The sequence below is a fragment of the Ptychodera flava genome, chromosome 12 (genome assembly GCF_041260155.1).
Source record: "Ptychodera flava strain L36383 chromosome 12, AS_Pfla_20210202, whole genome shotgun sequence".
NCBI lineage: Eukaryota > Metazoa > Hemichordata > Enteropneusta > Ptychoderidae > Ptychodera > Ptychodera flava.
This window is the reverse complement of record NC_091939.1, coordinates 3,069,899-3,087,214: the sequence shown is the minus strand read 5'-3', so window position 1 is coordinate 3,087,214 and position 17,316 is coordinate 3,069,899. Positions and strand designations below refer to the sequence as shown.

Genomic DNA, 17,316 nt, shown 5'->3' with positions numbered 1-17,316 from the left:
TCAAACACGATTGCTCTTCTTACTGAGTGTCAGAGCTCTTTGAAACTTCTTGATAAAAATACTTGCCTCGAGAGGACAATAAATTGTGTTGTCAACAATGGCAGTGCTTAATTTCATCTCAGTTTCTTTAACGTCTCGAAAGTTAAAGACTTATTATAACTTTTGCTCAAACTTTCCTAGAGGAACATGTTAGCCATTCTCTTTCAAACTCACGAATGAAATTCTCGGGTTACCATGTAAAAATTAATTTACCCAAGATATACCGATATTTTGAATTCAAAATGGCCGCTACCCCTGCATTAACTCTATGGGGAAAAAGTAAACCTTTCGTTTTTTTAAAATTTAATACGTTGAAAAGTTTTTTTATGCCCAGAGCTTTAAAATGAACCCTACAAGTGGTAGATCACAAAAGAATTGAAAAAGTTTCAGAGTCTGAATACCAGCGCCCGAGGCGCTTGCACATTAAACAAATTATTAACTGTTCGCGGATATTTTAATAAAATGAATGTTAACTGACCATGACCTGGGTTGTTTGGCCACGGTATATGTTCATAAAGGTGCATACCGAAAAACCACTAATGAAAAGCAAAACGATTTTTTGTTCAAAGTTTTATTTCGTAATTTCGTAAATGCACCAAGGTATATTTGCACATACTAACATTTACCTGCTTTCCAACCCTACTTCTGAAAGTGATCTCCTGGCAGATAGTTATTTTTACCCTATGAATTATAACTTGACACTACAGTTTAAGCTTTGACCCGAACCATGCCCATCACACAATCAAGATCCCCCCATGTAGTTTAATGCAACTAACGGGATTATGATATCATAATTTAGCAGAATATTAAATTATCAGACAGGCATTACTCCAGAAATCTTTCGATTTCCCGTGCATTGTGTGAATTATTGGTTGACATAGTCAAGTTTGCATTGCTTTGTATGGCTTGTTCACATGTCTAGACATAGATTACAAAGTAGCATTGTGTAATTTGTTGTCAGTCCAGTGTCGTACTTAATTAGAGAGAGAACTAAAGTTTAAGAGTACAGTTGCTAGAGACGTGTTTCTATTCCATTTTTTGGTCACAATACAATTGATAAATGATTGTGAATATTTGAACTCTGTGTATTTCAAGGTCGGACGTTATTACATCCATTGTTGCCAGCGCCAGTGAACATTGAAGATGATCCAGTGTATGTCCATGTGACAACATTAGAACGCGATGATGATTTTGTTAACCTCGTATTGCATAATTCATCAAGGTCAGTTATTCGACAGCTTGTAAAATTATTACGATTTGACTGTGTTATGTTAACCAGATTGCGTATGCAGTTTCCTTGGACATTTTCTTATCGTACCAGCTGGCAGACATGTTAGCAAATGCGGACAGGAGATATTTACTGTCAGTTGCTCCACGAAACCATACTTACATTACGAACGCTCGTAAGACAAGCAACGTGTAAGAGTTCGGGATTATTGGCCAGGAGATTTCATGTTGAGAGAGAAGGCCAATAGAAGGCGTTTGAAGGTTTTGAAATCAGAACGTTAGTGCTATAACGAAATTATATACTTCTTCTGCAAATTGACAAAACGAAGTGTAGCCGTGTTGACAAGATACAATATAGCCAATTCAACGGTTTGGGAGCATGCTACGATCAACTAAATGGTACCGGAGCATATACTTTCAAAGACGTGTAGTCTCCTTCATCAGATGTAGGAGACTATACGTCTTTGAAAGCTTATGCCCCGGTAACATTTAGTTGATCATAGCGTGCTACAAAACCTAGGGGCGTTTTGCAAATTGTAACTATCTTCAAAATGTAAGGGTATCATACATGATAAGACTGTACAATTTACCTCAGGATTCCTGGAACCACTTTATTGTTTATAGCTGACACACTGCGGTGGTGGAGGTTTCAAAACTTCATCGTTTCGTATGCCATTTTCTTGTAGACAAGATTCGGGAGAAGCAACGTTCATGTCGAAACGAACACTACCACGTGGAAATTCGATCACAGAAGGTGTCCTAACCAGATCGGTTAATTCTACTTATCATTGGCGAAAAGTAAGTTTTTAGTACGTTAATCCGTAGATTTAACTGATTGTGAAGCTAGGAGTTTAAAGCAAATGTTATAATCTCCACAAATGTAATCTCACCCAAAATTGTAATAAAATCAACCACAAATGCAATAAAACAGTCAGCAATTAATATAATAACCCGCAACCACAAGTTTAATAAACAAATTAACCATATATGTAATAAAACTCAACTATAGATGTATATCTATTATTTTGATTGAGTAACGTCTAGTGTCTTTTTGTCTGTGCTCGATTACGTTTTCTTACTACAGTCATGATCGGAGGCCTTAACATTGCAAGTTTTAATTGTAAAAATGTGAAAACGTCTGTTAACGAAATCAAATTATTCATGTAATTCTAATGATATTGTTTTACTTCAAGAGACTTGGTTAGCTGCCGATGAACTCATTTTCTTAGGAATATTAATGACGTTTTTATGCTGATGGTATTTCAGCCATGCCTGTTGATAAATAAATTCTTATTGGACGCCCCCATGGCGGCCTTGGTATCTTGTGGAGAAAGGATTTTGGAAATGCTATTAAAATTTTGAAATTTGATAATGAAACTGATAGGATTATGGGTGTGCTGTTTGAATGCAATGATCAAAAATTAATTATTCTTAATGTATACATGCCATGTGATGATAGAAGTAATAATGAAAACTATGAATGCTTTTTAAGTCATCTTGGACTTGTGCATTCTATAGTTACTGAATGTAATACCCCATGTGCATATATTGTGGGAGACTGGAATGCTTGTGTTAACAAAAACAGCTCTTTTGGTAATGAACTCAAGTCTTTTTGTACTGATCATAATTATGTACTTTCAGATGTTAAGCTTTTAGATGTTGGAGACCATTTCACTTATTTCAGTGATTCGCATGCCACCACATCCTGGCTTGATCACTGTTTATCAACTTTTCAGGGTCACAATGCCATTTCTAATATTTCCATTCTTCATGATTTTCATACTTCGGACCATTTTCCTCTGTGTATTTCTATCAATACTGGTAGCCTCCCGCATTTTGATCTTGATTCTGACAATCATGTAAGTTGCTGTAAATGGCATCTTGCCAAGGAACACCATATTGAAGCATATCGCTTAAATTGTGATGATTTGCTTAACGAACTTGTCATACCTTCCCATCTTTTACATTGTACTGATGTTAATTGTAACAATACCAACCATCATAATGATATTGATTTGCTGTATAGCAATGTTGTACAGAGTCTCTCTCAGGCAGCTGAGATGAATATTCCTCATTCGAAAACAAAGATAAATTTTAATATTCCTGGATGGAATGAATTTGTTAAGACTGCCCATGATGAAGCTAGATTTGCTTTTAAACTCTGGATGAGCTTTTCAAAGCCTAAGCAAGGTCATATATTTCGCAGGATGCAGACTACCAGAGCCCATTTTAAATATGCTCTGCGTTGGTGTAAAAACAATGAGCGTACAACTAGAGCAGATGCTCTTGCTTCAGATTTAATCAATAAGAACGACATTCAATTCTGGAAACATGTAGAACAACAAGCGTCTAGTCGGGTGCCTCTTGCCAATACAGTCGGGGGAGCTACGGGACATAAAGACATAGCTAACATGTGGTATAGCCATTTTAAAGATTTGTACTCTTCTGTTAAGACAGAGAGAAATAAGTCATTTGTTGAAGAACAATTGTCGAATATTCAGCTCAATGACTCCCATAAAATGTTTTCTGTTAATTATATTAGGAATGCTGTCAGTAAGTTGGAAAAGAGTAAAGCTTGCGGTCCTGATGGTATTTCATCTGAACATATACTGTATTCTAGTCATAGACTTGCTGTACTTCTGACTATTATTTTCAATGCTTGTCTGTTACATGGTTATTTACCTTCTATTATGATTCTACTGTTTTGGTGCCTATTATCAAAGATAAGGCCGGTGATATAGCTGACAAGGGCAATTATCGACCCATTGCGTTGTCATCTGTATTTTCTAAGATTTTTGAAAATGTCTTGTTAACTTATATCGAGTCATATTTATATACATCAGATAACCAGTTTGGTTTTAAGGCTAAACACTCTACAGATCAATGTATTTATCTCTTAAAGGAAGTTATTCAGTTTTATAAGACACATAAAACTCCCATGTTTTTATGTTTTATGGATGCCTCTAAGGCGTTCGACCGTGTCAATCATTGGACACTTTTTCAGAAGCTTTTATCGAGAGGAGTTCCTGAAATATTCGTACGACTGATTGTTTTTTGGTATAGATTTCAACAAGTGTGCGTTAGGTGGGGATCTACATTATCTACTGCATTTAATGTTTTAAACGGTGTTCGTCAAGGGGGCATTCTCTCGCCACTTTTCTTCAATGTTTACATTGATGAACTTAGCTATAGTTTATCCAGTTGTAATGCTGGCTGTCTTTTTGTGGTAGAAGACTTAATCATATTTGTTACGCTGATGATTTAGTTATCTTTTGCCCGACAAGCAAGGGCCTGCAAAAACTTATTCGTATTTGTGAGGTTTACGGTGCTGAACATGATATCATTTATAATCAAAAGAAAACTGTATGTATGATTGTAATGCCCAATAGTTTTAAACTTATCAATATGCCTGAAATCTGTCTTAGTGGTATGAAGCTTTCTTTTGTCCACTCGTACAAGTATTTGGGTGTTTTTATAATTAGCTCTTTCAACGATGACGATGACATTAAAAGACAAATGCGGCTATTGTATATTCGTGGTAACTTTCTTTTCAGGAAGTTTGCTTACTGTTCTATACAGGTGAAAACCAGATTATTTAAATCATTTTGCTCAAATTTATACTGCTGCCAGCTTTGTCCACCTTTACAAAGCGCTCTCTGACGAAAATTCGAGTGGCGTATAATGATTGTTTCAGACGACTTTTTAATCTGTCAAGACGTTGTAGTATTAGTACCATGTTTGTTGTCTATGATGTTTTGTCTTTTGGCGAGTTACTGCGTAAAAACATTTTTAACTTTATGAACAGAATTAAGAGATCTCAGAATTCTTATATTAAGACTATTTATGCTTGTACATATATTGACTCACTACAGTGCAGGCACTGGAGAACTATTTTATACTGAAGTTGTTTTTTCTTCTGTATAGATGATTGTTTGTGTGTATCTGTTATTTTTCTTTATTTTATGGTATTTTTCTATGGGCCTAGAGCCTGATTCAAATAAATAAATAAATAAATAAATAAATAAATAAATAATAAATAAATAAATAAATAAATAAATAAATATATGTGATCATTTGTTTATCAACGCCCTGAGTAAATAATAACTTTAATAAGCTTTAATTACTTTAATAAGCTTTCCTGAAGCTAGGTTTCCTTTCCGAAACACAGAATAGAAAACTTTGAGAACACTCTCAGAGAACGGCAAGGTACCGATCAAACCGTTAGATAATGGAAGTGAAACAGTAGTTTTAGAAACTGATAATTACACAATAAGGAAGCGTAAAAATAACCGTCAACCAGACTGAGTGTTACTACGCAAAGTTTATGACAGATGACTTAGAACAAATAACAGAGACATATACAACCTTATAATAGAAACTTACGACACAAAACATGTTGACGAGAACATATATCCATATTTAAATCTAGTAAAAACAATACGAACACTACCTTGAACGCAGTCTAACAAAATAAGACATCCTAACATCCCCGGTGAAGGAACAAACATCAAGTTGAACAACATAGGAATACAGAAAATCTATCGGTTATTTCATACAATTTATCCACTGAAGATGAATTCGAGGTGACTGATTAGGAAAGTACGGCAAATTTCGGGAAAAAACGGCGTTAAAGGATCGTAGTGTTATACAGTCTCCTCCACTCTAGAGTATAGACTGCACTGACACTCAGATTACAGCTATGTCTCGCCATGGCCAATCAGTTTTGTGCACAAAATAGGGAAACGTAAAATACACTTTCAAATATACAAACGCACTAATCACAAACAATTAAGATATGAATAATGTGTAGAGTTGCTTATTACAAAGATAAATATTTAAGGGCTAATTCCTCAATTGCGTTGACAAAATAGATGTATTACATTTATGGTTGACAAGTATTACCTTTATGGGTGATTTTTTATTACATTTATGGTTACCATTTATGACAATTGTGGTCGTTGTTTTTATTACACTTATTGTTAATTTTTGTTACAATTATGGGTAGTATTACATTTATGAGTGCCCTCTATGGTTGATGTTACATTTGTGGAGATTATTACATTTATGAATGTTATATTTTCAAACAATCTTCCTGAGAGCAAATTTGTTTGTTGATGAATCATATATCGGCGTGTCTCAGCACTGTCACCTATTTCGGTGGTTGTGTATGATGCATCTGTGCATTAGAACGACGGTATGACGAAAACTTTACTTCCCCGTTCCCCTTTATTTAAGGTCAGTGGATCTCCATACGTTGTATGCTTCGTCATTGCTGTAGATGACTACCAGCTTTCTCTTGAACGACTGCCAACATCAGGTAAAGAAAAGCAATTTATTATCATGGCTCTTTCGGAATCGTGTCAATTATGACATCTTGTAGTTATGCACATCATCATGATAGGACCATGTGATCTCTTATAAAAATGGGTTTCCTCAACCTTATAGGAATGAATTTGAATTCTTAGAGGGTTACAAGAAAGCATCGTAAGAAAGACTGAGAAGGGGAAGCGAGGGTATTAAATGTGTTGTCAAATATGAGACATAAATAGTATTATTACATTTAAATTTGTCCATATCATGAAGTTTATGAAGATATAAATTAATAGATAAGGGAGAAATATTTAATTTCCCAAATTTGATCTGCAAATGAATGCAACAATCCCGGTTTCAAGTATTTACTGGATAATTCTCTGTGAAATTTCAGGCGAAGACTTCTTATACCACAGGATTGACCTCGTACAACCTTCATCTTCGTGTAGGCACTTCAACAGACATGCAACAACAGGTATGTTACATTATTTTACATTATAGAGAATGCAGCAGTGTACGCGGTAGAAAACGTGCTTTATTAATTAACGGCGGTTACAATGTTACCATGGAGACATAATCTTAGTTATAATATCAGAGCATTCGATACAGTATTTTTACACTCGTCGCGGCCTTTTTCAATTACTGTAACATCTCCTGGTTGCTGTAAAGGTATAAATTAAATTAAATATAACTTTCATTATTAACTTAGGAAGTGTATATGTAATTCATAGATAACAGAGGTAACGCAAAACTGTATATATCATTCGCTGTGATGTAACTACGATGTAGAAAACGTATATTGATTAGAATTTTTAGCTGTCACTGGGTTTTTTAGTTCCTTGATAGCAGATGTTATCAAGGCTTACTCTAATATTTCTCTTAAAGCCAAGTCTGTCGTAAAATTTGCTCCAAATGTGTTTTCGGATCCGTTGAACTACCTTGAATCCGAAGAAGACGCCGACACAGTTCAATCATATGCGGACTTCATCAATGATGCAAGTGGCAATGTTCCGAACCAACATTTTAAGGTCAGATACGATTTGTTTAGATGGAGATTTTGATCATTTTAAAAACTCGATTGTGTGCAGTATTTACTTATATACTAACGAATTTTAACGGAAAAAACATAATTACATATTAAATAAATGACATGATAGGTTTTACTCAATAATTTTTCATGTGTCAAAAGGCTTTAATCAATGATTTATGAATTGAATTCTTTGCTACTCGAGTATGTTAAGGCACGGCTCCCGCAAGGGCGCCCTCTATCGACGAGTGCGTTTCGGTTTTACTGGCTAAATCGGCACATCCTTCCGTATTAGTCAAACTTTGTATATGTATTTTATAAAAAAACGACTCCGCAAAATAGTATTATGTTGATAAAATCCCGGAAATAATAATTTATTTCACTAAATAACGGTATTTTTGGTTCGAAAATGGTATGGTCTGTTCGAGCACAGAATCCAGCCGGTAGACTCCCCCATATCCTGTAAATAACCACACTGTCCGCGTTGACCTCACTTTCCATCACTAGTGCGACCTATACTGTAAGAAATTTCGCCCCCGTATTAATGACTCGCCACAAAATATCAGCTGACCCTTGACGGACGACCTCCAGTACGAGCGTAATTGGGGTCAAACTGTGCCTGCACTTGCTTTCTGGGATAAAGAATTGCCAGCATGATAATGACAAACATGTCAATATATATTCAAATCAGCGATGTAAAAAAATAACAAGTTTAGCAGCTGGATTTTGGCAATTTTCTTGTCGTAATTTTGGACTCTAGCCGGCCCGGGGAATCCCTATGCAGGCCCCTGGGGAAGCCCATCCAGGGACCACATACAATGCTTTATGGGTAGAGACAGCTGACTGTATCCTAGTAACGAGGCGGTCGCGTCCATTTCAGCACCGTACGCATTCAGCGATCGCGACGCGTCGGTGCGAGAGCAGTTCTGGAGATCGATAAAATACTCAACCTCGCTTTTGTTTCTGACATTTTTTTGGTACATATCGTGAGTAGTGACAACCAGTAGTTGCAAAACACTCCTGTCTGTCCTTGATGAATGATGGCGAAAACAAGTGGTGGGCCACATCAGGGATCAACATGTGCTGATGGCGGCAACCCCGGGCGGCAACCATGATGGCGTAGCCACAATATCCTTCGTCAAACTGCGTTCATTTCGATATGCTCTTGATATGCCAAAGACCGAAACGGTGAAGTTGGCTGACATAAATAGCCGTTCCAAATCTCCCGTTTGGGTCTTTTGCCCACATGAGCTGAAGCCTCGAAGGCTACACTCGCGAGTACTCGCACACCATACACGTCCGCGACCCGGTTGAATCAAGCTGAGCGCGCGCGCTCAGGGAAACATGAATATTTATTAGTGCAAATTTGCATATTCATAAGAAATTTCTCGAGCCTCGCCTTAACGTACTCGAGTATACGAAAATTTGACACCATATAAACTGTGCTACCTTTAAGTAACTCTTATAGCGATTAAATGTTTTGACGTAATGAATGCAATTAGTTGTTTGCCTAAGGGCACGGTGACGTAAACAGTAAAATGACTTGTTCAACAGGATCCATATGACATCAAAGCAATGGTGAGAGCAACTGCAAAGGTCGACGAACTCTGGCAAAAGGATGACACTGGGTACGAAGACTACACAGTGTTCCGTTATATTGGCACGGAAAACGGCGTGTTCCGTGAATTTCCTGGCGTTCGTTTGAATAACTTGTACGATCCCACCGTGCGACCTTGGTGAGCAGATAAATTATTCAGTTTATATTGATACTTTTAACATGCTAGATAAAGAATTATGCTTACTTTAAAACAAATTTATTCGGATTATGCACGCTCTTATTTATTTACAGGCTTATCAGTGGCGAGCCTTCAAACTTTGAGTGTCGGACGTTCAATTCTTGAAAATATACATTTTGCAGATGGTGATTAATAAAACTGGTGGCATGATATATTTGATGGAAAACATGTACACAGAATCTTTCTGATACCTTTATGTATGTCACTGAGACTTTCAATTGTCATTGCAGGTACGCCAGATCAAAAGTCAACCCGGGTATGTTGACCCTTTCGGCGCCCTACGCAGCTGCAAGTGGAGTCGGCTACGTCATTACTCTCAGCAAGGCACTAGTTCATAGGTTAGTATATCTATGATACTCTTGCATTACCAAACGAACGAAAGACAGAATTTTTCGTAAATACTTGCGAACAATAAGCAAATATTTGCATCAGAGAAGATAATTCAATGAAACTAACTTTGAATTCAAGCTTACTGTAAATACCTGTGTTTCAAATCTTTTAAGGAAACATCAGGTTCCTTTTTATTGAGAAAAATCAATGAGCATCCCATATTTGGTTTTCTAAAACGTAAGCTTTCATATACATTATTCAGACAGAAACATTTTATATTCTTTGAGTTCGTTCTGCCAATGGTAGGGCTTACTACGGAATAGCTGTGGAGACCGTCTTTGACCTTTATGTTTGTACAGTGTTTTTGATCTAACATTCGGAAAGTCATTTAAATTAAATATATTCCATTGCTCTGTAGTTCGTTCAAAATCTTGAACTTTTATTGGGATCGAAGTATACGGAAATTACAGTGCTCGATGTTACAAGCAGAGCGTTATGAATAATGGCACAAATTACTACAAAAGACAGTCACTTTTGAAATGGCATTCACCTCTCATCATGCTGTTTTTCAACACCTGAAGGACCACCAACACAGAAGAATCTACCACATCTGATGACGTCACACAAGTTTCTTCCACAGTCGATGACGTCATAGCTGTCATGGGTATGGATTTCACACTGGCATATTTTTACAATTTGCTCGGACGGAAATATCAGGCGTGCAATGAAGCTAGATACACGTAAGTTTGTCAATATTTCATTAACTTTTTCCTGCGTTCTAAGTAGTAAGCAAACTAGGTCCCGATCTTTTATCAGTCAGGTAGGCCATTGCAAAGTGTCAAAAGTTCCTCGTGCCCGAGTAGTCTTGACATGTTTGATAGACTGCGGGAATCCATGTTCGTTATCTGTGGATGTGGTCTTATTATCTCATGACTTATTTTCACAGACGCATAAGTGCGTAAACTTTACGCCCAAGCTATAAACATTTTTATAGCTACGATCGTTTGTCATATCAGGTGCTTCGTAATGGACATTAGTGGTTATCTTGTGGTCCACAAAGACTTCTTGAATTCTGATGGGGATTTTGATATTGAAGCACTCCACATCACCAAGAAAGAACCAAGTGTCGCTAAAGATCTCATGATGGAAGGATTGTTGACAAAAGAAATGTGTGTCAACTTTCAGAAAATGAAAGATCAAAAGTATTACACGGTATGTTATAGTTAGGCACTTAACAGGATTTTCTCATTTTAATCGGACTTGAGTGAACATTTAACAATTAACAAGTGCAGCTGTTGATCCGTTGATCGATGGCGCAATCTTGTGTTTGTCGATCATTTTGTTACAGTTCGAATCGTTTGATGTTTGTCACTGTCTCTTTTGTCGACATGGTTATCATTTTTAAGCTTTTAAGCAATTGATATGTTGTTATACCACTTAAAAATCATCAATGCAACTTTATTGAAAACAATGTTGACTTACCTATATCATCAGTGCAACTTTTGTTAAAAAATGCTGACTTACCTACGATAGGTACTCGCGTTCATTATAAATATGTTTGTTTCCTTTGTTTCCAGGCACAGTCGTCTGCATGGTCAAATAGCGTGAACAAAATGACCAATGAAGATGTGTGTAAACGTTATCAGCTGACGCATATCCCAGAAACCAATGCGTTCCTCGGAATTATTGATATCTCTGGTAGCTCGTCACGTTGCCGAGACGATGTGATATGCCCATGTTACTATGTATGTCTGTAATCACGAAGTGCACGAGTAACATTAATTGTTCTCTTGTACGCCTAAAGCATTAAAACATGGCTGGCGCGAGACCAGCTGAACACTGATAAAATACTCTTCGACATAAACAAAAATTACTTATGAATTATTTGTCTGATGGTATAGCAATCAATCTTATATATTGACGATCGAGATTGTAGTCTCATAATATTTTATCATTAGATTATAAAGCTTTGCCGAAGAGAACAATTCTTAATCAGAAGCCTGCATTTAGCCTGTCAGTTTGTTTGTCGAAGCAAAACATACCCGACAACTTGTTCTTACCAAATATCCAAGCGTCGAAAACTGCATGAGATTTAAATAAGATTTGAAGAGTAACCAAGGACATGCAGGTGTACAACTGACGGTCAATAATACTTTTGTTATCCTGTCTCCACAGAGAAACTGTCACACCACTGACATCGATGCCTGTGAGTGTCCCTGTCTATCACAAGCTGACTACCATTACTGTAACGATAAGTTTACTTTTACAAGGTTGGCATTTCTTTATACTTATTACTGCACACATAAGTAAAACTTGATAATACCGCTGAGGTATTCATTCACTTTCAATTAACTGAACAGTTGTAGCATGTGTCATGCTATTAGTATTGTATATTATCGTAAATTTCTGAGGTTTGAACTCCACTTCGAAATACTCAGAACAGGAAAACCAGCACGATGACTGGCAACATTTACGTATTTCCTTTTTATTTTGTTGTAGTGATGATGACCCACCATGCACTCCAGAGAGCCCTTCACTCTCACCAATCATAGAAGAACCTGATGCGTATGACGGATTGAAAAAATGTCACGTGACAGATTGCAGTGGAAAGACATCTCCGAAGTAAGCAAAGTTATATAATGACGTGATCGCAATGCTGTTATTTAGATGTTAGTCTAACACATCCATTGGCTGCATGCTTTTGTCTTTCACTCACGTTTTTCCCCAGTGCAATAATTCCCCTCTGTCTTCTGCTTAGTCAGACACCCGTTATGTCGTGGCCATTGAACATCGTTTAAGTAACAAAATATTTCACATTTTTACATTAAGTGAATGTCAAGCTTTCATCAGTTGCATATGGCAGGCCGATGGAAAATGTGTTGATGCCTTTGCGCCACCTTCGGCCGGTAAGTGTCGCATTTTGCTAATATTATTCGATGCATTAAAAGTGTACTTACCATCTCAAGATCTTTACGGGGGAGGGCAGTTTGCTCTCCAAAGCACAAAGATAACGAATTTAAATATGAAAGCACACGGATCACTGCAAATCACGTCTGATAATGTTAACAACGAAAATTTCTGCGTCGACTTAAAACTTGCTAATTAGGTATCTGTAAATGCTGCTATACAAGCAATGTTACCGAACATGATGAATTTTAAATATACCAATATGGTTAAAATATTTATATGCATTTTCGCCTTGTCACATAACCAGAAAACCTATTAATATAATTTTTGTCGACAGAATCTTTTTCATACAAGAACGTCGCCATAATTACTTCAGCCGTGGTTGGGACTGTTTTGCTGCTGATAGTGGCTTTCGTGATCATCAGAAGGGCTAGGACGGGTGCTTTTTGGAATCGACGGAAACCTGCCGAAACCTCAGGGCAATTTAACAGGAAGAACTCTGGCACAGTCAATTTATCGTACGATACTTACGATGCACAGGGTATGCCAAGTGCTCCTGTGAAATCCGACCCACTTTACGTAGATGTCGAGGAAGAAAGATACGCCTAATAAGTGTAGGCAACTTCAAACACACTGAATTGTAACCAGACTACATATATTTGACATAATAGGGCTGAATTGCAAAATATTTGTGTACAGCAGAGTTGCTTTCCTTAAACTATCACGATGCGTCAGTGACAAAAATTAACCTCGATATATCGTCACAGGTACACATTATCCCATTAGTATTATGTTATTAAATTATAATCAAAAGAAAACGAATGCCTTTGTTTATATGGTATCGCCAAGTAGGCCACGATTTTAAAATAATGTTTGTAATATAATGATATATGAAGATAATTTTGTTTAGAATATTGATTCTGCGCAAAACGTAAGCTTTATTAATGTTGATATATTTACCATCTCTGTTCACGATTAGGAATTTACGACACTTTTTATAACCATGCATTGTCTTCGAAACAATTATAGGTCAACAGTAACCAGGCAAACATTGTTAATAACTCATCCATAATTTTGAAAGATCATGCTTGGATGGATTCAGTGAGTTTTAAGCATCATTTACGTAAATATTGACAAGGAAACAAGTGAGTAAGAAGTAGTTTATTTTCATCTGGCCATTGAAAACATTTAGAGTGTTCATAGTTTATCTTGACCCTGTAAATAAAATGCATTAACTTTAACATAGTAATACTCACACACATCGATTTTTAAAGTAGTGGAACTTTATATACGAATTTCAATCAAGCACTTGTTGAAAATCAACGAAGAACGTCTATCGAGACCTTTTTAGCTAGACGTTTAGTCAGTACCTAATAGAAAGATGTGATAATATGTTTCGTAAAACTGTGATAGGTCAAGAGCCTAATAGTTCCCCGTTACATTTTCCGATTAATACAAGTCAGTTGTTCCGTCTGTAAAGTGCACAGAAACATTTATGTAGTGTTCTGTTTCTTTGTAAATAAACAAGTTGCGTCTGCCTTTTAAACAATGATTCAATTGCACATCTATTCGATAAACTGTGTGAAGTGCACGGTGGCAAATACCTAATGTTGTACAGAAAAGTTAGATTTGTTTGATTAGTAACGCTGTACCTGCTTTTGTTCAATCCATTTCTTTAGTCATCCGAAATTTGGGATCATCAAATTTAAAGTACAAATGTCCTTCTGGATTCGTCTATGAACTTTGCTGGGTTTATTGCCCTCAAACCATCTTCAAATACTTAAAAATAGTATCCCGATATGTAGATTTGTTTGGTTTTCCTAGTCGTTTCTTCTTTTAACCCTCCTCATTCCCTCAATCGACATTTATAATTTGTTTTTATTGTATCATTTATCAGTGTACTACACTTTGACTTGAAGTCGTCCGAACATTATCAACAACCAGTAATGTCTCTGTATTTAAAGCACACAAGTCATTCGTACACAACTTTGGCCTCTAGTCGTACTTTTTAACATTTTCTCCATATAATATCTATATCGTACTTGAAAGGCTAATCTAAACGGCGTCTTGAAGTATTTTACCCAACACGGGGCTTTCTATATCAGGCAGAGCACTAGTACTTGCATTGTGCAATTAGAAAGAGTACTGTATAATTGTTTTCCACATATTGAGATTTCGCCGCAACTTAAGGCATATGTATGGTATTAAAACAGTTTGGAAAGTGCTGATATTATAATAATAATTCATGAACGATTAATTATCAACTATATGCATTTTCGTTGTATGTGATGAACTGTTGTATCATAACACCATATTGTGTTAACCGATTTATAATACGGAATTTATTTTATTGTTTTACATTTCTTTTCAAGATATAAATTATAGGAGACTACTAGAAAGTGAAAGTTTAAGCTAGTGTTAGCACAAAGAGCAAACTGCAACAGAAGTATGTTGTGATTATGGGAGCGGAAACCATTCTTATTAGTTAGACAAACGCTTACAGGGAAGCGATCGCCGGAACTGCGCTTGTGAGACTTTCTTGTTTACAAACAATGTATTTCATGTATAATATCTAGATGCATCACTTCAACATTAAAATTTTACGATATTCATTGTTAGCAAACATGTTCAAACTTTCATCAATCGCTAATGTACGCTAGATACAGTATTTACATCGGTCGTAGCGGTCCCTGGCAACCTGTAAACAGAGTTCCGACTACCGCCTCCCTTTAAAGACATTTGAAGTAGCTGAACTATTGTGTAGTAAGTTACTCGGGAGACCGTTTACGTGAGACGTACGCTTTACAGGCACAATAATAAATTATACAATGTATTACCTTCCGAAATAACGACGTCCTTGACTCACATTCAGTCATTTCTATAATTATCGTCATTGAGATGCTGTGTTAAGGTTCCAAGATAAGAAATTGACCATTTTAAACTAACAATTCTCTAGTGTTTAATAAGCTCAGAACCCCCCTAAATTGTATATTTTCGGAAAGCCTACATATAGGGGAACATTTTGGTTACCAAAGTGTCACCATTGTTTACATAACTATCATGTGACACGTAATTTGCATAACCTTTCAAAAATCCGGTTTTCCCTAGGTTTTGTTTCAATGCTTAGAGATATGTGGCTAAAAATTCATGTGAGTGCAAGCTATCCTACAGGTCTTCAAAAGTGTCTCGGAATTTTTTTAAACCTTCTTAAACATTTTTTATGCCAGAAAACTTCCAGAGCAGTGAATTTTACCATAGTTGATTTCTTTAAAATTGTGCTCCAAAAGCAACCAAGCAAGATATAAAAAATCTGAGACACGCTTTGAAAGAGCATTGTGAAAGCTTGCATTTCAGCAAGTTTGAGTCAGATATTTTGAAGTATAGAGACAAAACATAGGGAAAACCGACTTTTGAAAGGTTATTCAAATTATCATGTCACGTGATAGTTATGTAAACAATGGTGACACTGTGGTGACCAAAATGTTCCCATATATGTAGGCTTTCAGAAAATGTATACTTTACGGGGGTTCTGAGTTTATTAACCGTTAGAGAATTGTCAGATTAAAAAGGTCACATTTCTTGTCTTGGAACCTTAATATTTCCAGCGATTGATGGAAAGTAGGGACAAATTAATATATATATATATTCATACTTTTAGGCAAATGCATAAACGTTTTGATCTTTTAAATTCTTCTTTACCAAAACTAAGTGTCATGATATGTACCGCAGAGAAATTTCCATTTTCTTCACACTCTGTTTTGGAAACAGAGTATCCCAACCTTCAGATAATAAAATACCCTGCTATGCTAACACTCCTTTCCGATCATGGCATAAAGTATCTTCGATTAAAAGTAGTGATATTTTTTCGTAAAGAAAAGATTTGCAAGTAAACCCATTAACGACAACAAAAATATCTTATCAGTATTAGTCTGTAAGATACTGCTCATCGTTCTTCCTAGACACGTTTATAAATGACGTAACTTCACAATGAAATTGTCGGAGAGGCACTGCAGCTATAACGTTTCCGACGTCAGAGTATTTGATGCAGTCGGGATTCAAATTTAAATTTTACTGATTGTTTTACTCAATGGACGATGAAGAAGATTTCAAAAATTAAAGTGATTAAAATTTAGTACGCTCAAAACAGTAGGCAGGACTTTTTAGAGTCATCCAGGCAGGCACTGGGTCTGGTAATTGTTGCTATTGTCAATCAGAATGTCAATAGATTGTTAATACGACTGGTGAAAACCCTAAGGAGAATGGTAATATTGCAACTGTTGGATCACAGTGAGGTACGATGGGATTGTCTTACGACGGGCGAGGCAGATTTATCTCGAGCTCCTTCAATACCCCTGTTATGTAAGTAATGAAATAATCATGGGAAGCTTCTTATACCATTAAAATTATCAGAAATGCCATCTTTTGTAATGTCTCATTTTACTACATCGTAAAATACGTTTATTTTATAAATTCTTCCCAATAAATGCTTAATGTGTCATAGGTCACATACTTTGTGTTCTAGTAGTGTCAGTTCGAGTAAAGTTGTATTTGTGTTGGTATATTTGTTAGTGAGATTAAGAAATCTCCGAAAGTATCGTGCCTTATGTACCGAACGATTTACAATCCGTCGTGTCTTTCTTGTTTTCTTATCGAAGACGTATGTTGCCTCAAAATAATTTC

General features: G+C 36.2%; 1 protein-coding gene across 3 annotated transcripts in view; it reads left to right on the top strand.

Annotated features, from left to right (window-relative positions):
- Positions 1 to 14,185, top strand: part of LOC139144717 (VWFA and cache domain-containing protein 1-like) — a 51,705-nt gene extending 37,520 nt beyond the window's left edge. For all 3 annotated transcript variants that reach the window (XM_070715442.1, XM_070715441.1, XM_070715444.1), the window contains exons 13-26: positions 1,135 to 1,261; positions 1,953 to 2,064; positions 6,502 to 6,583; positions 6,971 to 7,051; positions 7,462 to 7,604; positions 9,158 to 9,339; positions 9,630 to 9,737; positions 10,311 to 10,469; positions 10,746 to 10,941; positions 11,307 to 11,474; positions 11,905 to 11,999; positions 12,229 to 12,351; positions 12,559 to 12,635; positions 12,974 to 14,185. In XM_070715442.1, coding sequence (XP_070571543.1) covers positions 1,135 to 1,261; positions 1,953 to 2,064; positions 6,502 to 6,583; positions 6,971 to 7,051; positions 7,462 to 7,604; positions 9,158 to 9,339; positions 9,630 to 9,737; positions 10,311 to 10,469; positions 10,746 to 10,941; positions 11,307 to 11,474; positions 11,905 to 11,999; positions 12,229 to 12,351; positions 12,559 to 12,635; positions 12,974 to 13,245 — 1,925 coding nt within the window. In that variant the 3' untranslated portion in view covers positions 13,246 to 14,185. The remainder of the gene's footprint in view (positions 1 to 1,134; positions 1,262 to 1,952; positions 2,065 to 6,501; positions 6,584 to 6,970; positions 7,052 to 7,461; positions 7,605 to 9,157; positions 9,340 to 9,629; positions 9,738 to 10,310; positions 10,470 to 10,745; positions 10,942 to 11,306; positions 11,475 to 11,904; positions 12,000 to 12,228; positions 12,352 to 12,558; positions 12,636 to 12,973) is intronic.
- Positions 14,186 to 17,316: the final 3,131 nt, after the last annotated feature.